The sequence below is a fragment of the Haematobia irritans genome, chromosome 2 (genome assembly GCF_050003625.1).
Source record: "Haematobia irritans isolate KBUSLIRL chromosome 2, ASM5000362v1, whole genome shotgun sequence".
NCBI lineage: Eukaryota > Metazoa > Arthropoda > Insecta > Diptera > Muscidae > Haematobia > Haematobia irritans.
The window spans coordinates 234,043,734-234,069,314 of record NC_134398.1 but is presented as its reverse complement, the minus strand read 5'-3'; the positions used below and the strand labels follow the sequence as shown (position 1 = coordinate 234,069,314).

At 33.9% G+C, this 25,581-nt stretch overlaps 2 protein-coding genes across 4 annotated transcripts; both read right to left on the bottom strand.

Moving 5' to 3' along the window:
* Nucleotides 1–1,203: 1,203 nt before the first annotated feature.
* Nucleotides 1,204–1,920, bottom strand: ND-B14.5B (NADH dehydrogenase (ubiquinone) B14.5 B subunit). Its single transcript, XM_075297956.1, has 3 exons — nt 1,711–1,920; nt 1,484–1,627; nt 1,204–1,419 (listed from the first exon to the last, which is right to left on the bottom strand). The coding sequence occupies exons 1-3, from the start codon at nt 1,868–1,870 to the stop codon at nt 1,370–1,372; spliced, it is 354 nt and encodes a 117-aa protein (XP_075154071.1). The 5' UTR covers nt 1,871–1,920; the 3' UTR covers nt 1,204–1,369.
* A 2,306-nt stretch (nt 1,921–4,226) lies between these two features.
* Mad (mothers against decapentaplegic homolog 1) lies at nt 4,227–23,992 on the bottom strand. Of its 3 annotated transcripts, none has more exons than XM_075297955.1 (4): nt 23,830–23,992; nt 7,807–8,132; nt 5,555–6,251; nt 4,227–5,491 (listed from the first exon to the last, which is right to left on the bottom strand). In XM_075297955.1, exons 2-4 carry the CDS (start codon nt 8,074–8,076, stop codon nt 5,085–5,087), a joined length of 1,374 nt encoding a protein of 457 aa, XP_075154070.1. In that variant the 5' UTR covers nt 8,077–8,132; nt 23,830–23,992; the 3' UTR covers nt 4,227–5,084. The 3 variants fall into 3 exon arrangements, with proteins under 3 accessions (XP_075154070.1, XP_075154069.1, XP_075154068.1); XM_075297954.1 differs by lacking the exon at nt 23,830–23,992 and adding an exon at nt 14,630–15,427; XM_075297953.1 differs by lacking the exon at nt 23,830–23,992 and adding an exon at nt 13,871–14,014.
* Between the last annotated feature and the right edge of the window lie 1,589 nt (nt 23,993–25,581).

The window sequence follows — 25,581 nt, the reverse complement described above, 5'->3', positions numbered from 1 at the left end:
AGTTTCTGAGGACAGCTATAGGCGCCTCAAAAAACTTTAGTGAAAATTAACTTTATTTTAATGTTCACATTAAGCTCGAAATCTAATAAAAGTGGATTTCAAATCTCTGTTTTATAAGGCAAATGACAGTTGAAACCTAGTTAATGTGGATTTTGGAAGTGTAATGTACCTCATTCACATAAGAACAAAAACAATTCATTTGTACCTATTAAAGAAACTTAAAATAGTATCACAAATTTTAAAACAGAAAATCATGAAAAACATAGTGAAAATAGTTAAGTGAAGAAATGAACTGAGTTGGTATAGCTCACAACAAATGTTGGAAAACAACCAAATTGGATAAGATGCGACTTTTTAAGCCGTCTGAAAAATACATGTTCTCGAGTGCTGTAAAATGTACTGCATACTAAATTCGACGAATTAGATTATGAACTCTCGTTCTGTCAATATTAAATCCTTTTATTTTTGTATAAACCGCGGATACTTTTGAACCTTACAACTTTTGAAATACCTACTGTATCGTCATAGATTTATTCTCCAATAGTACTTATTCATCAAAACCCATCGTTCAAATACTTTGAAACTCTTTAAGCCAAGTTTTAGCATCCTTTTTTTTTTTTTTTTTGTTTTTTGATTTCAATGCACAATTTACATTCCAAAAACCAAGAATCGACATCTAACCGATATTGATTAAACCAGTTGCATATGCCTATTGACACATTTTTCAAATTCTAGAGTGGCTAAAACCTAAACCCACCTTATCCCATAAAAGCGGGTAAACGGTATATAAAATAACTGTGAAAACTTTGTATTTTGCAATATATGCAATATGCACTGCAAAAGGCTGGTACCTTATCATTAAGATGATAACAGTATTAAACGGCACTCGTTGACACGGTATTGTGTGAATTTTTGTTTATTTCAATACTATTTGTTGTGTGTATTTTTGTTTATTTCGATACAGCCACTGCTTTTCCTATTCAGCTATCTTTTGTCAAAAAGTGGAAACAAAAGCATTTGCATGGAGAAATAGGAAAATAAAAAGTATTCGCTGTGAAATATATATGGAAGGCAGAATGTTCATTTAAATACTTCAAACAATGGTTAACAAATTCCAATATTGCATGCTTTTAAAGTCATCCCCTCATTAATATCCAACATCGTTTCCTAAACTTTTATGCACTTATAAAAATTCTACAGAAGTTGAGGTTTCTTTATCGATAAGTCTATTTGTAGATTGTTTTTATAATTAGGCCTTCTCAGATTTGAAATCTTTTATGAACTTATAACATATCCTTAGACTCATTAATCACTGCATTCCACAAGATATCCTTAGAATCTTTAATCTACTGCATTCCAATTTGCCAACTTAACGGATAGGAACCCATTGCTCCAAAACATCAGCAAACTTCTTTCGTGCTATAAATAAAAATTTTACATGTTTACATTTGGAACAATGCCACTAATAATGCTATGTACTTACGAACAGGTGGGAAATCTTCAGGATGCAACTGGACGTAGTGCCTCAAAACCGCATCGCGGGTGGCAAGTTCTTCATTACGCTTCTTATCCAGATAAGTACCACCAAATAAGCCGAGAGCGGAGAAACCAATATGATTCTGGATACCTATGCAGTTGTATATCGGAAGTTTTAAAAAATATCTCACAAACTTTTCAATTCGACAGTGTTACGTCACTTAAGAAACTTACCGGAAAGAATTGGCTTACGAAAGCCCCAATTTAGCATACAAGCCAGACCAAAACCAGCGAGGGTACATGCAGCGGGATTGTAAATTGTATTTAGGAAGGTAGGTTTCCGATCCTCCTTCGCAGTTAGCAATTCCAAGGGGTCAATTACAGATGAAGGCATTATGCTTGAAAATGAGAACAAACAAATACATCAGTTCCGGGTACTTTGTTGTAAAGGCGACAGAAAATTTGAACGCCGTTGGAGTCAGCTGTTCTAAAATGTCAAAAGAAACAGGGATGTTCTTCGAGAGTATTCGGATCTATAACAAACTTAATGGATCATTGGCACGAAATAACTTTTGATAAAGATTAAGTTTGTTCGCGCATTTCAAGTTGGCATGGTTTTAGCTTTCGCAACGAAAAACAGTTTTCTTCAGCGCAGAATGTAAATGGCAGAAAAAAGCGAATATGTCCAAATTCAATTCAAACATTTCTTTAATCAATTAATACTATGTTCCCACCGACTCGTTTTCCTCATTCGTTTTTCCAAAACATTTCACCGTTCACACCGGGCTGAGATGTTTTAGTTTGACAGTTACCATGGAAACTAGAAATTCACATTTAAGGTGAGTATTAAGTTCGAGTTTAGCCGCTAATTTTCACTAAAGTGAAAACTAAATCAGTAAAAAAAGTCATAAAAATATACATATTTGTTGCGGATTTCATTATAACTTGATGGGGAATATCCCAATGCAAATTTTCACAAAGTTTATATTCCTTAAAATGAATTATTAAAGAAAAGTAATCGTGAAAAAATGACGATTTTAGCGGCTAAAGCTGAGTACTATGTTCAGTTTTCAAGCTGGAAACCAGCTTATTTTCACGGTTACTTTTTTTAATTAATTAATATAAAAATATAAAATTATTTGCAATCAATTCCTTGGATCTTTTCCTTCCATTATTTGGTAAAACTTGATCAAAATATAATCGTCTTCATACATATTTTTGTACTTTTAGTTTAGTGTTTTGGTGAAAAACCCGAACATAGTACTCACCTTAAACTCGAACTTAATACCCACCTTTACTCGAAATTCACATATATGCAACCTATGTCCAAATAATTACCGCGAGCGCATAGGGAAAAAAATTTTTATGTTATTTTCACATGTCCATGTTCTTAAAAGCCTTTGTTTATTCTTTTTTTTCTATGAAACTTATTTCAATATTTTGACATATATTTTGAATAGGGTATGTTATTCGGGGTATATTCCAAATTAGGTGGGTTCACATTCTAAAATTGACGTGTTTTAGAGGAAAACTTGTGTTTTGAACTTGTTTTTTAGTATGGCGAAAACGACTCGGTTTGAAGTGCTTATAAAGGGAAAACATTTCAAACCCCAAAACATGCTTGGTGAGAACACCGTATAATCCCTCTTGGACCATACATTGATAACATTGAAATACAATACAGCAAAACTAAAGAATTTGGAAAACGAAAGATATTGGAAACCGTAGAACTGTACAACAAACAGTCAATTTGTAGCCATTCTCTTTTGGGTTAGAATTCACAAATGTTTGGAATTCACATATGTTTGAATTCTATGTTTGGAGCTCCAATGGTTAGCATGCCCGCCTTGCAAACACAAGAAGGTTTTCAGCGGTGGATTATCCCACCTCAATAATGCTAGTGACATTTCTGAATGTTTCAAAGCTTCTCTAAGTGGTGTCACAGCAATGTGAAACGCCGTTCGGACTCGGCTATAAAAAGGAGGTCCCTTGTCATTGAGCTTAACATGGAATCGGGCAGTGCTCAGTGTGAATTTCACCACCACTGTGGTATCATAACGGACTGAATAGTCTAAGTGAACCTGATACATCGGTCTAAAACCTAACCTAACAACAAATAGTCGAATAACACTAGGTCTTCTTGGACTTTCATTCACCCTGATGAAGAGTATATGTGTCGTCGAATCTCGATTTTTCGACGAAATGGAACCTTAGTATACCCAATATTCCTATGGTGAATAATTTAAAAATATTAGAACCGCAATATATGCTTATAACTATTTTTCTCTATGCAGATCCAATTTAGTTACGATCTTTGCGGTACAAAAAAAAAGAAACACAACTTATTAAACATATCGCAGCGTTTTATTGGAAAGAAGCATAAAAAAGCACATTTGAGTAGAGTGATGTGGAAAATCGACTTAAAGCAAAATGAAATTTTCTGCAATGTATTTTGGTAATGTAATTTAGAAATATTCTCTCAGTTTGGCTTGTACAATATTTTTCGTACTTAACATGAATCTTTACCTTTGTATACATTAAAGCAAAGCAGGTGACAATTATTGTATTAATATCATTGTAGTTTGCATGGTATTACATATGCTTTGGAATTTTTTGTTATTGTTTTCTTACTGTAATAAATTACCATTAGGCACATCGATGAATTTATAGTTTAACGCGGAGCAAAAACTATCAACGCTGTTTTATAAATAAGGCATGTTGGAGGCCAACGCTATTAAAACGAAAAGAAATTTAAATTTTCTTAAGTGTTTATTTAATGATAAAATTAAAATCAAACCAATATAAAATAATATTAAAACGTTTAAAACTAAAGGAAGATCATAAATGTTGCACGGGTCTATTATTGGTAATCTATGTTCGACAAACTTTCGAAAAAAATGAGAAGATTTTCTTTTGCTAAAATAAAGTAAAACCAAATTTCCCTTTCGTTCGGCGGATCAAATGGTTCCCATCAACGACGCCAATTGACATCGACATATTGAACCGCCAAACGCTAACGATATAAAAAGAAAAATAATATCTAACTAAATGCTACAATGAAAGGCATCTCGTGTGCCTTGTTTAATATGTATAAGGCATAGGCGGCAAAGAAAAATGTTTTGCAAACTAAATTAGTCATTCATAATGGATGGGAGGACTCCACACTCACATACAAATGTTGCACAGTCCATAAACTTTTTAAAGTACTCAATACTTGTAGATTTTTGGTCTTCTCCGGTTGCATAATCATAAAAACAAAAGTTAGGAGAAAACTACACAAACGAAAAATGGTAATTAGAACAATCACAAATAAGGCTGGTTTATAATAAAAAAAAATCCATTCTCTCAAATCATTTGAATTGGAAAATGTTGTTCGTCCGTCTACTACTACTACTTCACAAATAAAAAAAATAAAACAAAATTTCAGAAATCCATAACTTTTCAAATAAAAAATTTGATGGTCTTTTAAGCTGCTTTCTATCATTTCTCTGTCAGTGTTTGACGGATGTTTCAATTTTGAACTTAACTCCTCAATTCGTTTACTTAAAACTTATACTAATGGTAATCTTAAACATAATGAAAATCTGTGGCTTCCCCAAAGGAAAAATTTACGACACCGAACTTATAGCGTTGTGGGGGGAGCCCATTTGTGTCAGAACCTTATCCAACCATTGAAGTGGTCCATGTAAGTGTATTTCAATCCAACATGGCGTAGATGTTACATCTTGTCTATGGTATTCGGCACCCCAACCCTTCACAAAGCTCATGCGTATAGTACACATTTTCGTCAGCTCATAGACGGCCTCGAAACCATTGTTGACCGATTGGGAAAGTAGTTGAGCAAATTCTTGGTTATTGAATATCTTTAGAGAACAACCTGGTGGTATTTTACAAACAGTGCTGGGATGGAAGCCGTGATGATAATTACAATTGCGTGATTGCACAAAGATGGCTGAATCTGAAAGACATTCTGCGTAAACTTCACCGGTAACGTAGTATAGATGCACTCCCTTTCCTATACAGATGACACAAAAAGATTTTAGCCACAATGCAAATTAGACATGTAGGACTGTCTTACCTATATGACGTCGAGTGTTCTCGATTGTACTGTTACGGTTTACATTACTCAACTGACCCAGACAACAACGATCAGAATTGTTAGAGGGATTTGTAAAGCCGTCTACTATCACCGAATTATTATTACAATGGAATACCTCTCCCACACGACAGTTTAATTCATAATAAGCAATTGAAGCCCAAAATGCTGGCTCTTGGTAACTCACTTGGGCTACATCACCCATCGGAGCATCGAGTAATTGCGTGCCATCGTTGGGATTGTTAGAGTTCCCATCTTCAGAAGGACTGTAAGCCGGAGGTGGCGTTTCGGCCATACTGCTGTACGGTGAGTTGGGATTGGAATTAACAGAACTTGGACTCCCAACTGATGTCATTGGAGGACTATTTGGGCTTAGGTGGTTGTTGAAGCCCGCCGTTGAGTAACTAACATTGTGAGGCATTGTGGACTCGCCCATTTGATTGAACTGAAGCATTGAATGTCCAGGAGCAAATTCTGAGTGGCGTGGTACTAATACGGGCGGTAGAACAGGACTTTCGACCCTTTTGTAATGGTAAGGATTTATGCACACCTCCTTTTGTTTGGCTGAGAATGGATATTGGCATATTTCCAATGGTTTCAGTTCGTGATGCGACTGTAAATCGGGCCAACGCCAAACGCGACAATATATAACATGAGGCAAACCTTTGCGATGTGACACCTGAAAATTAACAACAAAAAATACAAAAATCAATAAAATTCCAAAGTTTTTAAAATTTATGGATTTTCGGATTATTGTTACAAAAATTACTCGTAGGAGGGATTTGATTGAAATTCAAAACTGAGAATATAAAGACAGTATTTAACATATGAATTATACAAATAATATCTAACACATCCCAGCAAAAACTAGGTAACCACATCTCATTACAATTGACATTACCAGGAGTAAAGCTGTCATTACACGTTACATTACATTGCGGCGAGTTATAATGACTAACTTGTAATGACAAAAATAAATACTTCTCGGTAATTTTCGAATTGTTATTTTCAAATTTTTAGGCAGTTGTAGTTAACGAATTAATAAAATAGAATAAATGATGGTACCATTAGGTATAATTATTCACATAATCGAGCACATACATAAAATATCAAAAAGAATATGTAATGTAACGGTAATTCTGAAAATTGTTCCGTTAAGAAATTTTTATCACAAATATTTCATAATAATTGTGTTTAATGACATTGTCATATTATGTTTTAAATAAATGCTTCCTTATACCTCATTCACATTACACTTCCAAAATGCGCTTAAACTAAATTTCAAATGCCATTTGCCTTATAAAAAAGAGACTTAAAATCCACTTTTAGTAGATTTTGAACCTTATGTGAATTGGTAATTTGATATATTATAACGTAATTCACGAATCCAATTCCCTTAAACAACCTACATTTATTTCTATTTTAAGTGTGAAATTAATTTGCATCTTATTTAGATTATTTATTAGATTTTTTGTTTATTTATACAATATTCGTTTCTATTCAAGTAGTTCTTCTATTACAGCATCACTCGCCATATTTTGATTCATTGTAATCGGCGATAGAAATCAATATTTTCGAGATTTGGTTGTCTGAGGCAATAAGTGGCTATTTTGCAAGGTTTGGTGTACCTACGAATAAGTCATTACATATTAGCTGATTATATGCTTTAAATGCACTACTTATTTTATGGCCGAAAGTATGCCTGGGGAGAAGTACTTTCCTTCTAGGACATGCGTATGTAAATGTAATCCGAAGCGATGCCAATTAATAAGTGGTTATTAATTTTTAAATAGGCTTACCTACAAGATTACCGGGTAATGAGAGTTTTTGCTGGGATAATTTCATTTTTTATAACTTCACACTTTTAATAATCACCCATGCGTTCTAGTACATTTGTTTGAACCCTCAATGTATATTCTCGGTTTTAGAAAAAAGCCGTCTTGGTAGCAGAAGCAATGTTTATTGTTCTTAGATTCCGAAATTTACTGCAACTTTAGTTAAATAACACAAGATTCGATAAAATTTTATCTGATTAGGTCTGCTTCATTTTTTAGATTTGTATATGTAGATACAATTGAGTAGACACAAATATTCATTATGTAAAACATTTGTATAGCCAAAAAGATTTTACTCATTTCCTGAAGATCCATCGTCATCAATTCTCATTCATTGGGTAAACGCGGAAATTTCCAAATTTGGATACATTGAGGTTGATAGGATTAAAAAGGACTTACCTGTAGTCGACCGTCCAATGAACGTGGAATTGTCACACATTTCGATGGTTGTCCAGGACAAGATAAAGCTCTCTCCAATTCCTCTATGGCGCCCGGACGCTTTTTTAACTTTTTTACTAAACTATCGACAGCCTTTTCAGCCCACTTTTCTTCCTCGTCTCCCTGTTTCCAACCAAGTAATTTTTTGACTGCCGGAGAAGTGAATGTGAATAGAGCCCCAATTTTGGACATAGCACTGCTTGAAGTTGATTCCACATCGTCCGTATCCATTCTAGGTAATGTGGTAGTTACCCGAAAATCGGGATAGTTTGTAGAGGTTGAATAATCTATGAAAAAAAGTAAAAACAATAAAAACATTATTTATTTTTTTATGACATAAGTATGTAAATACAAATTAGTCACAGGTATCATGAACATTTTTTAAACTATAAAATTGTAAAATCAATTTGGAAAATCTGTAATTTATTTTTGACCACAGTCTTGTTTTAACAAAATACACTTGACGCAGTGGAGTGCATTGGCTCGCGTAACGGATGGGATTTGAGACTGAATAGCGCGTATACAGAGTCAAACACTGTTCCGATATATCCTAAATCACTTTGGGGAATTTGTTATTTTTATCTTTGTAATTTATTTAATAATAATCAATAATTGCCCATAAGGACTAAAAATTTATTAAAAAAACTATTATTGATTGAAAATAATGTAATATCACTTACATCACAAACAAAAATTTATATAAATTTTATAATCTACTACGATTACCCTTAATAATAACTCATGATATATGGACACCGTTTGTAGATTGATGGCTAGGTTAAAGTGGCAGCCCGATTAAGATTCAGGCTCACTTAGACTATTCAGTCCATTGTGATAGGTTAGGTTAGGTTAAAGTGGCAGCCCGAAAAGATTGATGGCTAGAAATTATTTTAAATCAACAAAGTGTTTAACAATATTTTTTTTAAAGGAATATGAAGGTGACCGCAAGATAAACTAACTTTCCACTTCTTATCACTCGGAAAAAGTATTGCAAATTTGTAAGCGTTAGAAAGTAAAAAAAACACATCCTATAAATTCGGATGAGTAAAAAGCAGTCATGTAACCAAAAACATATCTCACAATCTTATGGTAACAAGATTGGAGTCTTGCATTGCCTGGAAAATCGCTAAACCATAAAGCAAATGAGGCATGACTATTGTGTGAGCTAACTTATATCTGACATTGATAGGATAACATCTGCAGTGAACGTTTCTATTATGTTAGGTAAACCGCAAATCCTGACCCAAGGTGATACCGAGACAACATACAGTGGACGATGTGGGAATAACCGAATCATAGACAAGAATGCTGTGCACTTCCGAAGTTTACTGCCGACATCCAAATACTATACTTTGGGTCTTATCAATATTAACATTTATCCTGTTGCACCACCCCATTCACATATACGACGAATATAGTCGCATTTACTTGCAATCATTTGTAGAATTGTAGCGTATATACTTAACAACAGAACAAATATCATTAACAAACAATAATATCGATCCCTGAGTCACACCGTATGCATTATTTCTTGTTTTCGAAGATCTTCCCTTGCAAACCACATATTTTGGACGACTACATATAAAAGAAGACCAAAGGTTGCATGATGAACGGGAAAAATTAAACTGATTATATAGTTTGTTACCTAGTATGATGTGATCGACTGAATCAAGCTTTGGATAAGTCCAGAATAACAAGTATACCAGACCGGTGGTCGTCTATAGTTTTTCTCATTGTCTCTGTAATAGAGGTGTGCACGTGACACGAAATTGTCGTGACTCACGCGTGATTCGTTGTTGTTGTTGTTGTTGTAACAGTTTATTGTGATCTCATCCATTTCATGTTATACGCTTGGTACATCAGCTTGTTGGCAGATCAAGGAACTCTGCGACTAAGATGGGGTGTGTCCAGAGTGATCTGGTGGTAAGTCGGGTTGGTTTGGCTGGGCAAGAGAAAACATGACGCGTGTCGTGTGGCCCTTGGTTGCAAATTGGACAAACGTCAGCTACGCTGCTATCAATCACCGATAAGTAGGAATTGAGGCGGCTGCACTTGCCTGATCTTAATTGGGCCAAAACTACCCTAGTCTGCCGTGGGAGGTCTCTTTCCTCCGGTGCTATGGGCGGTGGTCGGACTCCAAGAACAGGATTAACCTTGTAGCTTCTCACCGCTTCAGCTACAGTATCCTCATGAATCCTGTTCAAACCTGCCTGGTACGCTGCTTGATCTAGAGGCTCTCTTTTATAGCGCTGGATCTCGCGCTCTAGATTATGTATATCAACCCTTACGTTCCTGGGTGGTGGTTGTGTATCCATAAGATGGTGGTTTGGATGATTACTGCGATAACAACCCAGGAGATACTGCTTTGACAACATGTAGTTGTGTCTTCGCACAGGGATGATCTTTGTCTCCACATAAAGGTGATCCAGGGGTGTGCTGCGGAGACACCCAGTCGCAGTTCTAAGAGCAGCGTTCTGGCAGGTTTGTATGTTATTCCACTGCGTATCACTGGTCTGCGGTGTCCACACTGGCGCTGCATAGTTTACCACTGACCGGCCAATTGCCTTATAAGTAGTTAGCAAGGTTTCTTTGTCCGCACCCCAAGTACTGCCGGCTAGTGACTTGAGGACCTTGTTTCTACCACGGAGCTTATTACAAATTGCAGTGGCATGGGCAGATGACCTAAAAAGGCTGTCGAATGTGACCCCAAGAATCTTGGGGTAATTTGTGGTCGGAATTATTACTCCATCGACTCTGATATTCTACTGCCTGCGCACTTCTGCCGTCCATGTAGTAAATAGTGTGGCTGAGGATTTGGTGGGGGATATCCTCAAGTTTCTCGCAGTGAAATAACTGGTAAGATTAGCTATGTAGACGTTCAACCGATCGCAAATGTCATCAACATTGGGCCCAGATGCCAAGATTGTACAGTCATCCGCATATGATACAATCTCGACGCCGTCAGGAGGGGGTGGAATCGAGGACATGTAGAGGTTAAACAGTGCCGGAGATATCACCCCACCTTGGGGAACTCCCTGTTTAACTCTACGCGGTCTTGACTTTCTGTCCCTGAATTCCACGTACGACTGGCGTCCACACATATAATTCAGCACCCAACGCTTCGCTCCTGCCGGTAGGGACGTATTCTCGATGTCCTCAAATAATGTGGCATGGTTGACCGTATCGAATGCTTTCGATAGGTCAAGCGCCACGAGGACCGTCCTGTGACACGGCCTGGGCTGGTTAAGTCCCTTATTAATATGTGTCGAAATGGCATGTAAGGCTGTTGTCGTACTATGTACCTTACGGAATCCATGTTGATGGTGGGCTGCTGGAAAATTCTCCACAAGGCTGGGGAGGAGTAATGCCTCAAGTGTCTTGGCTACTGGCGAAAGAAGGGATATCGGTCTGTACGATTCACCTTTGCTCGAATCTTTGCCCGGTTTCAGTAGTGGAATCACCCTTCCCATTTTCCAGACATCGGGTATAATGTGTGATTCCAAAGACAAATTGAGGAGTCTGGTCAGGTACTCAACTCCCAGTATTCCCAGATGCTTCAGCATTAGCATTGAAATTCCGTCAGGGCCCAGCGCCTTAGATGGTTTCGCGCTGTTGATGACATTGGTAACTTCGGCTGCAGTAAATTCGTGCGTGATTCGTGAGTCACGCTGACGGCTACGGCGTGAGTGTGCGTGATTAACCAATCAAATGTCGTGCGGAGCGTGAGTCACGAAAATAATATCGTTGTGAGTGTGCGTGAGTAACGAATTTCGGAAAAAGAGTTGAATTCATTTATACTTTTAGTGACATCCTAGGCATTAACTCTTAAAATTATTCCTGAGTCACGAGGTTTTTCGTGAGTCACGACATTTAAAAGATTTTCGTGCATGTGTGTGCGTGAGTACAAATTTTCTTTTCGTGTGCACACCGCTACTCTGTAAGGTGCAGCATCAGGGATGTTATTCAAATGATCAAGGTCAAAATCACAGCTCTCATTGTCACAGTCGGTAATCAAATAAAACCTAATAAAATAAAGTCAATTAAGGAAAGTATTGGGAATTTTTACGTTTTTAATTAAAATCTAATTATCCGAGCATTTGAAATATAAATAATAATAATTCAAACCCAAAGAATACCAACAATAGTTATAGTTGGACAATTGGAAACATATTCTTATAAAATTATAAGAAAATTATTTCATCTAAAGGTAAAATAATAATAAATATATATATAATATTACAACAAAAAAATTATTGCAGCAATTAAGTTTGCGAATAAATAAATTATATTACCAACTGAAGAAGAAGAAGAATTTAATTGAAAGTGCAGAAGATATCAATTAATTAATTTTATCAACCCGTGTAAAAATTGGAGGATCCAATCCTATCTAATAATATCAAATTGGATCTGTTCAGATATTGGTTCAGACATAATTAGATATGCACAGATATGCTATATATGGTGCTAGATCTGGTTAGATATAATTGCAGATCTCATCATATATAGTATAATATCTAATTATATCTGGCATATCTAATAATATATGCTTGGATAGGACCATATATAGCACTATATCTAATAAGATATGGTAGATATAACATCATATCTGACTATATATGGGGTTAAATACGGTCCAAAATATAATAAAAAAATCATGAACAAGTTAAAAAGATTTTGGAAATACACGTCTAAACCTCAATGTCATTATGTCAAATGTCAACGCCGTCAGGGGCATCACTTCTAAACAAATTTAACGCCAGACTAGCTGAGAAAATTAAGAAATTTAATATAATTGTTTTAAATGTGTTCCCTTGATAAAGTGTATATCGTTTCCTTTATTGCGGAGATTATGTAGGTAAGTAGATTGTATTTGTTATTTCCTTAGTAGTCATTTTCATATTGTTTTACTATTTTCTAGATTTGGAAAAAAGGAAACCTCAGTGGTGTACTGGTTAACATGCCCGCCTTGCATTCAAAAGGTAACGGGTTCAATCGCAGTTCCGACCAACACCAAAAATTATTTCGGCGGTGGATTATCTCCTCGCAGTAATGTTGGTGACATTTCTGCTTCAAAGATTCTCTAAGTTGTTTCAGCGCAACGTGAAATGCCGATAGGACTCGATTATAGCAAGGAGGTCCCATGTTATTGAGCTAATTATTGAATCGAGCAGCAGTCAGTGATAAGTGAGATGTTGATCACTGTGATGTCATGATGGTCTGAATAGTATGTATGAGCCTAAAATAACAGCCTATCGCTATACCTAACCTAATCCCGAATACACTTTAAATGCGAGTATTAAAAGCAACATAAAATTATATGGCAATTTTTATTGCAACTTAAAGAAGAATGATCCAAAACAATACTAATACTTGCTTACATAGTTCAATATATTCCCATATTTGTTTATTCCTATATTTGTTTAATAATTGTTTTTTTTTACTTAATTTCATTGCAGATTGCCTTAACGCTGTAATACTTTAGTCGCGTGTCTAAGTCCAAAGCAGAAGAAACAAACGAAAAAACCCTTGGACAACACTCTAACTCAACTGTCAATACTCTTAAATAGCTTTGATGGATCAATTTAAATTAAACATATTTATTATGCACATACTTTTTGTCTGTATTATTAAATAAAACAATTGATCTCATTTTATATACAAATTATGGGCTTTTATGTGTTGAAAGATCTCGAAAGATACAATTGTATCAAATAATATAAAATTATATCAAATTAGATCTGATTAGATGTGTCTCATTTTTGAGATCTGATCAGATACAATTTCATAGTATTTAGATCTGACCAGATATAACCATTTTTCGGATCTGCTCAGATCTAACCATATCTTGGCTCAGATCTAACCATATCAAATTAGATCCCCCAATTTTTACACGGGAAGTATACATTTTATTTCTTATTAATTCTGTGCTCGATACTATAATTTTTGTGGTTGAAGCAACATCAATTAAAAATATAATAGGATCAACAATTTCATGATTGAATACAAAAAAAAACTTACTGCGTACCAAAAATTAAAGTCTGGTCACTCATATTGTTCTCGGAATATTCGATTATTAAGATTCAGATGGCATGCGCACATTATTAAATTAATCAATCATAAAACCACTGATTGGGTGATGAACAAGCTTCGATTGTTCAGTGATAAAAAACTATCTACACATACACGTAGAATTTAAAGCACTTCCGTTCGTCCAAACCAAATGAAAATAAAAAGACGACAAATATTGTTGTATTTGTTTATTTACATAAACAGTATGTTAACTAAGTACACTACATGTGTGCGATGCTATTACGAAGGAATGTGAAAGGGAGAGAGAGTATAGAACAGTATATGAAGTAACATTAAGTTGGGTCCTTATAATTTCGAATTAATTCAATAAAATGCTGTGAACATTTTCAGCCATGTAAAAGTGGAGAGAATTTTTTATCAAGAAACTTGTACAAAGTCAATTAAGAGATTTTTTTGTATATAAATTAAAATTGTTTTCCCTACATAATACGAATCTAGTACTAATTTAAATTTGGATAAAACTAAATGGTAGTATAAAATGAAAGAAAATCTCTAAATTTGTTCTACCACAAGTAACACACCTTATTTCGTAACTGGCGAATAATTTACAGTCACTCTGAAATGAATTTGCATAAAATGCATAAATATTATTTATTGTAACCCCTTCTAATATATTGTATTCAAAAGAGGGGAAAAGATGGAAACACATACAAATACATATATTATTGAAAGTTACTTCGAAAATAAAACGTACACATGGTGGCGAAAAGAATTCTGATCCAAATCCAAAAATAATCGTTCCGATTGATGCAAATATAAGAAGGCGAATAGATTACGGCAAAGAAGTACGACGCTGACTTTACCAACTTTACAAAAGTCAACCAAACGATGGCAGCGGGATAAATAATGACCTCCTCAGAGCAGCACCATGACTTAAGATGCCAACATCAGTTACTCACAAAAGAAGAACATAACGCAGAGACAGCCAGAGATAACAACAAAATTTCCAATATTCAAACAGTAAGAAGCACTTGGTGGTCAACCACCGTAATGACTAATAACTGCAATGTGCAATATCCACCACTTCGCGATGCTGTTGTTATGAATTATTTAATGGATTCTCAAACATTTTTTTTGTTATGGTTTTTGTTTCGTCTTGATTTTAATGGCTAGTAAATGATATTAATTCACTTTTTCAATGTTTCAATCATGGCACTACCGCCCAACCGATCGACCGACAAACCGTATCGTTCGAACATCTATCATTGCTTTTATTCGATGTACTTGTCGAGTACTAGACGACGGACGGCTGGTTGGATACCGATATCTTGTAAATATGTTCCCCTTCTTCTCGTGTCCAACTGCAATTAGATCACTTTGGCTCGTTCATTTCACTCCTTGGCTCGGTAGTAGTGAGTGTACGAGTAGGTAGCAGTAGTAACCATATAGGTACTGAATATATGAATTATCACAACTAAGAACGGAAAAACACGCGCGCTGTCATCCGTTTGTCGACTTTAGACGTTGTAAACATTTGACGGTTTAAACGCCAACTGATGTTGGAAAATGTGCGAACCATACCCACCAAGTGAACCTACAAAGGAATCGTCGTCGACGACGTCGTCAACTGCATGTGCATGGTTTTCAAGATTGATTGACTGATTGAATGTGGTAGTAGCTAGCTAGCAAACTAGAAGCAATTGACTGCCAGATTTTATAAGGCTGTGTGTGTGTTTGGTATGTATGGCACTGATGGCCGTCTCCGCGTTGAATGGTGAACATAAACAATAGAGTACGGAAAATGATTGAAAATGCAACAGGAGAGCAAGAACATCTATGGATTACGTATATATTGTTCGGTGTAGTGATTTGATTCATCGTCTACGTACACACAGAAAAAAAGAGTCAAAATGAATTAATGTTGCTACTCTTCGTTTGTAAATAGGATATAAGCCAATAAATAAACATTGAATCATATCAATGAGGTTATCTACATTCGTCTGTCAAGGTGGGTTATCGAGTTGAAAATCACTTTATTTTCGCGATTACTTTTCCTGAAATAATCGAAATTATAAATGATCTAGAGGAATTATTTTATCGGCTTTATATTGAACTGTTTTAATAAAGTAACCGAGAAAAATTCCACGCGTAAAGCGAACATAGTACTGTAATATATATATTATTTGGCCTCAATGGCTTTGTATTACGAAATAAATGGAAATTGGAATTGAAAAGCGAACATAGTACTGACCTTCATTTAAAACTGTTTTAGGCAATCAGCTGATCAGGAAAGGAATTTTAAACGAGTTGTAAATATGATTTAAAAATAAATAAGAGAAGTCGAACACTGATTTATTTGCATTATAAATTAAATTTGAAGCAATCGTTCACAGTGGCACAAAAGCTACATACCAAACACAACAAAAAGCTTAATAACAAATATTTGTATTTCTGGATATGATCACTTATATAAGTTAAAGAAACCTTCAAACCTACTTTTGCCATATAAATTCATTCGATAAACTGTCAATAAATTATTTTACATATGAGCATTATTATATACCATTTTAAAACATTATATATTTCTACCCAGGATATCAGAACTGCCTTCTGAGTCCTCCTTTTATAATGGTCAAAAACCCTCTTATATAATAAACTGTCATAAAATATAAACACAAACAGCATTAGACAAAATTATGTAATAAATGTAATGGTAAATATCATTGATCCTTAAATTTATTTATTATTAAATGTATTTAATGTTGTTTTAAGTAAGGCGTAGTTACATATGAAAATAAAAAATAATAATAATTTAGCATTGCATGCTATTTTCATTGTACATTAAAACGTACACACAACAAATTTTTGCAAGTGTATATGCAGTTAATTTTAAAAACAACATCAAGAATGTTACATGTTATGTATATATAAGCGTATGATTGAATAAGAAAATTCTCTCAAAATATCTTAACCATCAATTCCGCTCTGAGAAATTGCAAAACCTCGTATATTAAGTGTATTATTCATACAGCCAAATGCATGGAGAATTACATGCCAAGTACCACAAATTTTGCCAATGCTTAGAAAAAACATTAATCAATGAAATCAATAATGTTCAAGTTGGAAGTTCTTATTGTAGAAGTATAATCGGTCCGATGTAAGAAACAATGCACAACATGAAGTGTCTAGATGAAATCAAGAGTTCTTTTTATTTCTTTGTTTAATTATTTACCAAATATTGAATTTTGTTGACAACATCGAAAGAAACACAATGTGAATGACAGTGGATTATGTGCGGCAAAAGAAACTAGTTCTTATGCTTCTAAATTATTATTAGAATTTTTGAATAAATGAAATGAAATTACAGTAATCAAAACCGTTGGATGAAATCCGGTGGACCCATTGTTGGTTTTGATGAAAATGGTTCGCGGTTTATATTTTCAATGTAAAATTGTCAATTTAATTCCAATTGTAGGAAAATACATTCGGATATTTTAAGAACTGCAGTGAAATAAATTCCAAACAGGTGCAACGTACATATGAATTAAAAGATTGTGTCCATCTAAATTATGAAATTATTTGATATTTAATTTTGTGACAATGAAATTACGTTGTCATTTAAAATTTACGCTTTTTAATGAAAACCAGTTGAACCGGTTTTTAACCAGATTTTCATAAACACGGTTTTTTGATCACCATAATCTAAATGCGTTAGCAAGTGAAATCTTCCACACGATGCTCTAATGTTTATTCCATAATGCTAACATTATACCAGTGATTGGCTATCATCACAAAATTCACATTTATTCTATGAACATAACCCTTTGTTTGGATAAAATGAGATTCCAAGATTTTTTATTTTAAATATTTCTTTGCAGAAGTTTAAAATTAGATTAGCGAATTTTCCCACCTCAATTTTGAAAAAGTTTAAAGGTCGACTTTTTGATTTAAACATTTTCATTATATTTTATTTCCATACATTTGACTCGGGGAAACTTCTCCGAATATACCCATCGAACTTTTGAATTGAATTCATATGAGAAAAACCCATTAAGAATTTCAAATTGCTTGAGTCCGATGGGACATACATATAGAAATCACTCTATGTCTATATGTAGCACATTTACTCAACAACAACAAAAACGATCAGTTAATTTGCATGCAAACAATTGTCGATATGTCACGTCCTACGAAAAACAAATGCAAATGAAAAGGACGCAAAACATACAAACTCCATCAAATCATTGCGGAGTTGTAGCTTCAACAACAATAACAAATTAAAATTGTAGTATAGATTGGGCGCCGCCCGCTAACAACAGCCGACATATAAATAAAAACGCAACGAAAAATTTAAATAAACAAGCCAACATCCATTCACACTCACCCATCCATCCATCCATCCATCCATCTATTCATTCTAAAACTGTGTAAAAAAGTGTAAATTACTGGCTCAGCGAAAAGCAACTGCACGAAAGGAATGAAATTTAACGCCAGTGACTACAGATCAGAACAGAATTCAAACCAAAGATATGAAGGGAGAATTTTGTTCTCCTGTGTATATAATACGAAAACTAGTATAATCCTACATTTTACTTTAGATTTATGAATAATTTAAAATTATACTGTGAAAAATGAAATTTAACCCAACTTTTAATATGAACGTATGTATTGATCCATTTTACAACATAACCTCATATTGGGAATCATTGGATACCTACTTTTTATCCCGAAAATTGTATACCCATTTTGTAATTGGATATGAAGCATCTTCGTAAATGCAAGTTTCAGGAATGAACTGTAACCAATTCTACCTTTTGTAAGTAATAGGGCCTCTGCGAGGCTGTGTTACTAATAAAATTTAAATAAATTAAATTAATTAAAGCAACATACATTTTTCGTAAAATCTAATTAGTGCGGCTAATTTGGCAGAATATTAATAAAGACTAATTCAAACTGTAAAATGTAGACTTTACTCTCAGAGGTCCATCTTACGCAAGACTCACATAAAACTTGTTAATATAAAATGTCTTCTTTGTAAAGTTATAAAGCCGATTGGACTTATAAAAGGCGAGATACATACAGTGACGCACATAAATATTGGCACAGCACCCTAAACCACATAGTGGTTAGGGTATATGCACAAAAATGTGCCTACCATAAATATTGTTTTTAGGCTCCATAAATATATACCGATCGATTCAGAACCACATCCAGAGTTGGTTTAGCCCTTGGTCTACGTCCGCCTGAAGATGTATTTGTTGTTCGCAGTTGTTAGGCCACTATTATTAACCGATTTTGATCAAATTTGGTACAGTGTTGATGGGGGAATATAGTTACAAATAAAGCAAAAAAATAGTCCATTTATTGTCTAGACTGCTTGAATGCCCAAAAAGTATTAAATGTACCAAAAAAAAAAACTAATTTAGAACTACCTGTGTCAATACTTTAATTCCTCAAAAAATGTGCCTTGTTTTAATTTTTTATAAATTAAATATTTAAAGAACAATTTTTTTTCTAAAATAAAAAATGATCTAGATTCTTAATGCAGTTACAATCCAAATTAAAATATTTTTTAATTTAAAATAGCTTCGTATCACTTTTAAAATATGGTTTTTAAACAAAATTGTTTGGTGTGCCAATACTTATGTGTGTCACTGTATAAATAACGCGTACTGGGAAAATTTTAGGGATGACATTACACTACACCTAACAATGATGAAATACAACTTATATGCTAACACATTGCTTTGGCGTGTATTCGTATATCAGATATAAATTTACAACTTCATATCCAATAATTATTCTCCTAAAAATATAATGCAAATTTAATAAAGTGAATGTGAATTTACATTGATTAACCAATGTCATACACTTTCTGGTCCTTAGAGGAAATGCAACTACGTAATTTTGCTAAAAGATAAAAATCAAAATAGTGTCCGCAATAACCACCATATCCGAAGAAGTGTATTGCAACACAATAAGGGGAGGAATTTTCATTCTTTGGAATGGGAACGCTGGCATGTCCATTAAAACAATACAGTAATTATATTTTTAAGCAACGTGTTCCTTTAAAACATAGATTACAGACAAGTCACTTAGACCAATAACACTCACACGTTGTAGTATGTGCGTGTATGTGACACTGCGGCTTTTGTTTTGATCAAGTAAAGCTCCACCATTAGCAGCCCACTACTACCATAAGCGAGTAATTAACAAAACAATGCCACTACAATTGGAATCCTTGAATTCCTTTTTGGATATCGTACACTAAATGTAGTTCTATCATATGTAGCTTGGCATGTTAGTAACTATTGGTTGGCTAACATGTGGAAAATTCTTAGAAATCCGCATTAAATTATGTTGCGATACTTTGCTGGCGCCTTTTTTGTTTCTGTTTGTATTATTGTCGCTATGATGGTACATGAAATACAAATCGTTGCTACAACATATACTACGAGTCACTTCCAACAAGAAAGAAATGAATTACAAAACATCATGTAAAAACAATATAAAATTAATTGAATTCTAATGTAATTTTATTTGTCTACTTTTTTATTCATATTTTAACCTATCGAAGTATTACTATTAATTATAGATACATATACATTATATGTATTATTATTTAATTTTATTTATTATTATTATTTAACCCTTTCATCACTGATATCATCCACAGAAGTCTTGGCTTTAAGTATATAGCTTAGATCGCTTTTGGCCAATTTAATGTAAGCTTTTTGTTTTGTTTTCTTAATAACTAACATAATTCTCAATAATAGTAGAGGGTTCTGAAACACTCATCAGTGTATGAAAATTAATTCGATGATTCCGCAGAACTCGCTTCCATATTATGGATTCCGTATTCCAAAACAAACTGAATTTTATTATATGAAATTATTTAAAATCGGACAGAAAGTCTGTTTCGAACCAATTGTGATTTTAATGGAGGATATTAATAATCCTTATCAGTATTGTGGAAATGTAAATAAAAATATAAAGTATTTTCAAACTAATATCTCCTATGTACCAGGATATGTTATTAATGGAAGCCACTTTTTTATGATAATTTAGTTCATCATTGTGATATCCCACATGATGAACTTGTCTCTTATCAATGAACGCTACCCCATTCTATGTTTTGCTCAATGTCAATGGATAGTTCTGTGTGATATAGATTTTAAGTTTTGCTGCAATATTTACAAGTTATTTAATTTTTTTCTTATTACTATTGTTTGTGATGTCCAGTTTTAATAATTTATAAATGAAACAAATGTAAAAAAATTGTAAGTAAAAATTAAAATCTTTCCTCTACAGATATTTCAAATAAAAAATTCTCTGTAAAAGGTCGGAAAAAGCCGTCGAAACTTCGAGAAAAAAGATGAAATAGACTTGGCTTACTTGCATTTATATACATTAACCTAAACAGCCCATTAAATTAAACAAAAATCTGACTATGGACGTCATTTTTATAGCCGAGAGAAATCACCCTTATTCCTGAAGTCGCCCTCGCTCTCGCCATCGTTTTTTGTCGTCTGTCGCTTTTAAGTCGTCTCGTCAATCGTTTCGTATTCCTGTAGAGTGGCGACGACGACGATTACTTTTTGTACCAATTACAATACTCGGCAATAAAAGGCCGATAGCACAAGAAAACAATCAGCTGATGTTCAAAAAATTAATTTTAATTTTTTCGGTTTAAAATATTTTTATTTCTGACGCAATTCTATGTCAGAAAATCAAGAAAAATATTTAATTTGACGCGGGAAAAAAATGTGGATATATATTCAAGGACAGTAAAAGCTTCCAAAACTATAACAATGGCGACGCGCTGAGATCAATGGCACAAGGATCATCGGGAAAGAAAACAATCAGCTGAAGTGCAAAACTGAGATTTGTGATCGTGGTCAGCTCAGGACTCCTTGATATAGAACATGAGTTCCACAATGATTGCAAGCTGGAATAAATACTTGAACAATACAGATTTTTTATTAATAGTTACAGCATTTCTACCATTTGTTACAATTTGTCTCTAAAGGCCAAAATCATTGAATTACAAACCATTAGTTCCAACAGGTTTTAAATCGTTGGAGTCAGTCTAGCTCATCTAATTGCTGATCTCGTTCCTTTTTTTCATTTTTTGTAATTTTTGAAGATTAGTCACTTTACATCTTACCGATTTCCATTTTTTAAATTCATTTTTCAATTGTTCGATTAATAAAGTCTAAAAACTTCTTTAAAAATTAAACGACAAAAAGCGACACCAGAAATACCGATTTTCGTCGATAGCAGAATATATCGACGAACGGAATACCAATTAGTGGCGACAGACGAAAAGCGACGGCGAGGGCGACTTCAGGAATAGGGGTGAATATATGGAAAACGTCTACTAAAGAACTTCTATAGCAACTTCTGAAAATAATATAAAAGTAATGAGATAAACCATATGGGTAACATTTTGCGAATTTGACCAAATTCATATATTTTCTACGAGTATAGCATAAACCAAACTTTTTACAATTTAAATGAACCCGTAAAGAATATTTTCATCTTCTAAACCGAATTTTGTCATTATTTAGAGTTTAATATAAGAATCTTTAAATGGGAATCAACATTTCGATATCTACTGTTCAAACAACAAATAAGTGAACAGGATTACGATTCTGGAAGCAATTCATAGAAATTCTACGGAAGAATTTTTGATAAAATTGCCTATCAAAATTACTCTGCTCTTCTGCTCTGTCCGCATAGTAGGTGGAAAATTGTCTTAAACAAACATTTGTACACATTTTTTTAATATTTTCAAATAATTTGGAATGACAGTATCTGACCAGATGGAATCTCATATTTGAGATCAAATTGTAAAATCTGACACCTCAATTTGTAGTCGGAATATTCTAGATGGGTTCATTGGAACTATAATAGGTAGGATTCATTTGATATGTAAAAGGATTCATTTGAAGTTATCAATGAGTGCCGAGTATGTTTTTATCGCAACGAACAGGGCATATTGTTAGACGCAAGACAAGAATCATGGCAAAAAATGACGTTGGCAATATTGTGTTTTGGCCACTGTTGGTTGCTTCAAGTCATTCAAGAAACGAGTTTGGAGTGATACCAACGAGCTGAATGTAAATGGTGTCACAACCACGGTTACCAGAGTTGGAAGAATTCCAAAAATAGTTTGATAGATTGGTAAAATTCGAGAAGTTTTGGTAAATTTTACAAAATATTCCCCTCCACCTCAGAGCTACTTCTATAATTCTTCTATAAAATCGATGTTTAACAAATTTAAGTAAAGGATTGTAAAGATATAGACAATTCCATTCGTATTTGTTCTCAATATATGTACATAGGGAATAATAACCGAAGGTGCTTGTTGAATTATCGAACTTTTATGTCAATATTTAAAAACAAAGTCTTAATGTTGGTGTTCTAGATTTATATAGTAACTGTCCCTTAACGATACAACTAAAATCAACTTTTAAAATTTCGACAAATAAATTGAAATAAAATGAAACAATGAAATAAAATTCTAAAATCTTTCTTTGGAAAAAAATGTTCATGCCAACCAACAAAATTTGACATGAAACTTCAAAATTTGGTAATTTTTCGTAGAATTTATTTAAAATTTTGGTAGAATGTTTTTGTATCGAGTGGCAACTGGTCACGACACTGGAACAATAACTTAAACCCCATAAATATAACTACATACAATACAATAATCAAAAAACGATACAATTCAATTTTCTTTTTCCCAATTGAAAATATTGTTGCAAACCATTCTGTACTGCAAATATATGTTGTAGTGTCGTGACTCCAAGTCAATAAGTTGCGCCGCTTCTTTTCCTGTCCCGACTTTTTCTTGTATATAGTTGTCGTTAAAACAAACAGCAACCCCATGTCTTATTGCCATTACGCACTATCATTCAAAAGAAATTCATACTTAAAAGAATTACTCACTTGTCTATATTATGCAAAAAACCAATAGTTGAAAGCTTTAGTGCTCCTAATTAACTAACTTTTGTTTTTATTTTATGTATGTTGTTTTGTGAATATGTATAATTTACAACTTCCCACTCAGTGAAAAAATCGTCACTTATCTTATTCTTCTTCTGTTTTTTCTGACTGAAGTTGGTGGTGGTTCGTTTAGCAGTGTTGCCATCGCCAATATAGACTTTGCTTGTATAGACTGCATACGTTCACACTATGCTCGAAATCTCCCCAAATTAGTTTTTGGATGTACTCTAATGCGTCCCAAGGCATATTAATTAAAGGTAAAGTCACGAGCAAGCGTGTGTACCCCCCCATGATATTAATAATGTCAAACTAAAATGGCAGATCACTCAAGTTTTGTTTGTATGTGTAGTGTTGTTGTGTTTGTGCATGTGTAGTGTTGTTGTATTGTTGAATGCATATATAAAACATCAACATTGTTTAATACTAAACGTAAACAAAGCCTTTGACAAGATGAATGTCGATATTAGTCACCTGATTGCATGACTTTACCTCTTTAATATGCCTTGAATGCGTCCTACGGAGTATAAGTTTTTCCGGACGGAATGTCTGATTTTGTAAAGAATCTTACAGTGTGTCCAATGGATACGAATTGTCGGCTATGAGTAAATAATTATCGACCCCATAAACATGTAGCAGTATCGATTATGCCTTCGGACTTAACTTATAATGTGGTCAATATATGGTATATGTTCGACACGACCACTGTCGACCGGATAAACTTATAGTCTGCAAGACGCAAAACAGCCAGTTTTTGTATATCGAACGAGCTCTATCGATCGACTGATAGGGAAACAAACATCGGAATTTATAACCAAAAATCAGCTGTTTTTATGCATTTCAGTCGATCGATAGACCTCGTTCGACATACAGAGACTGGCTGTAATTGATTTCAGTAGATTTTTAATGGAAAAAAATGGACTTATGCGCCGTTCAGATTATATTTTTTTCGGACGACAGTGCTCGTGTCGAACCCCTGCCAGCATTTCAAAGTTCCATTTCATCCTCATCGCTACCACAGACTCGTAAGTGACACTGCAACAATCGCCAACTGTGATAGTATTTTGCCATCACTATTCGCATGAAAGTATTTTGCCATCACTATTGTTACAATAGCCATTTTATATTTTGTGAAACACCAAGCACAACTAGCTTCTTATAATTTATTTAAATAAAAACGATAATGAAGTTCTGAAAACATAGTTATTTAGCTCAAAATTGTGAAAGGTGTATTGGTGAAAATTTTTGACTTTCCAAATGGAATAAAGTGATAGTTTTTGAAATATTTTTCCAGACACGCTGCCTCCATTGGGAATAAAAGCATTGGCTGATAGACGCTACAACATGTAACTTGCAACTTGTAACTCAACATCAATCTTTTATTAATGCATAAAATATGTTAAATGTGATGCGATAGCCGTATAAATGTTACATTTATGAGATTTTATAAACGTTTAATAAAATTAATAAACATCTAAACAATCGTGTTTTATTTGACCACAATGATTCTTTTACAACTATCTTAAAATGCACTTTCTCTGATTGTTTGATGGGGATCTTATTGACGTCCTTCTAAATGTGTCCAGAAGGGCACCTGATAATTGCACTAATGCGATACTTTTTTCTAGTAACTTGGCGTGGTACAACTTCTCAATAGTGACGGCGCTTTTCCGAGGAGTTTTGGATATCGTATACGAC

What these genes read in the sequence shown, in the direction of transcription:
- ND-B14.5B (XM_075297956.1), bottom strand. Translation starts at nt 1,870, where the DNA reads ATGCCTTCATCTGTAATTGACCCCTTGGAATTGCTAACTGCGAAGGAG. An exon ending in TCGTAAGCCAATTCTTTCCG is followed by an intron (nt 1,628 to 1,710) that starts GTAAGTTTCTTA and finishes ACAACTGCATAG; the next exon opens with GTATCCAGAATCATATTGGT. An exon ending in TGAAGATTTCCCACCTGTTC is followed by an intron (nt 1,420 to 1,483) that starts GTAAGTACATAG and finishes TTTTATTTATAG; the next exon opens with CACGAAAGAAGTTTGCTGAT.
- Mad (XM_075297953.1), bottom strand. Translation starts at nt 13,895, where the DNA reads ATGAGTGACCAGACTTTAATTTTTG. An exon ending in TGACCAGACTTTAATTTTTG is followed by an intron (nt 8,133 to 13,870) that starts GTACGCAGTAAG and finishes TTTTTTTCATAG; the next exon opens with ATTATTCAACCTCTACAAAC. An exon ending in GAACACTCGACGTCATATAG is followed by an intron (nt 5,492 to 5,554) that starts GTAAGACAGTCC and finishes TCATCTGTATAG; the next exon opens with GAAAGGGAGTGCATCTATAC.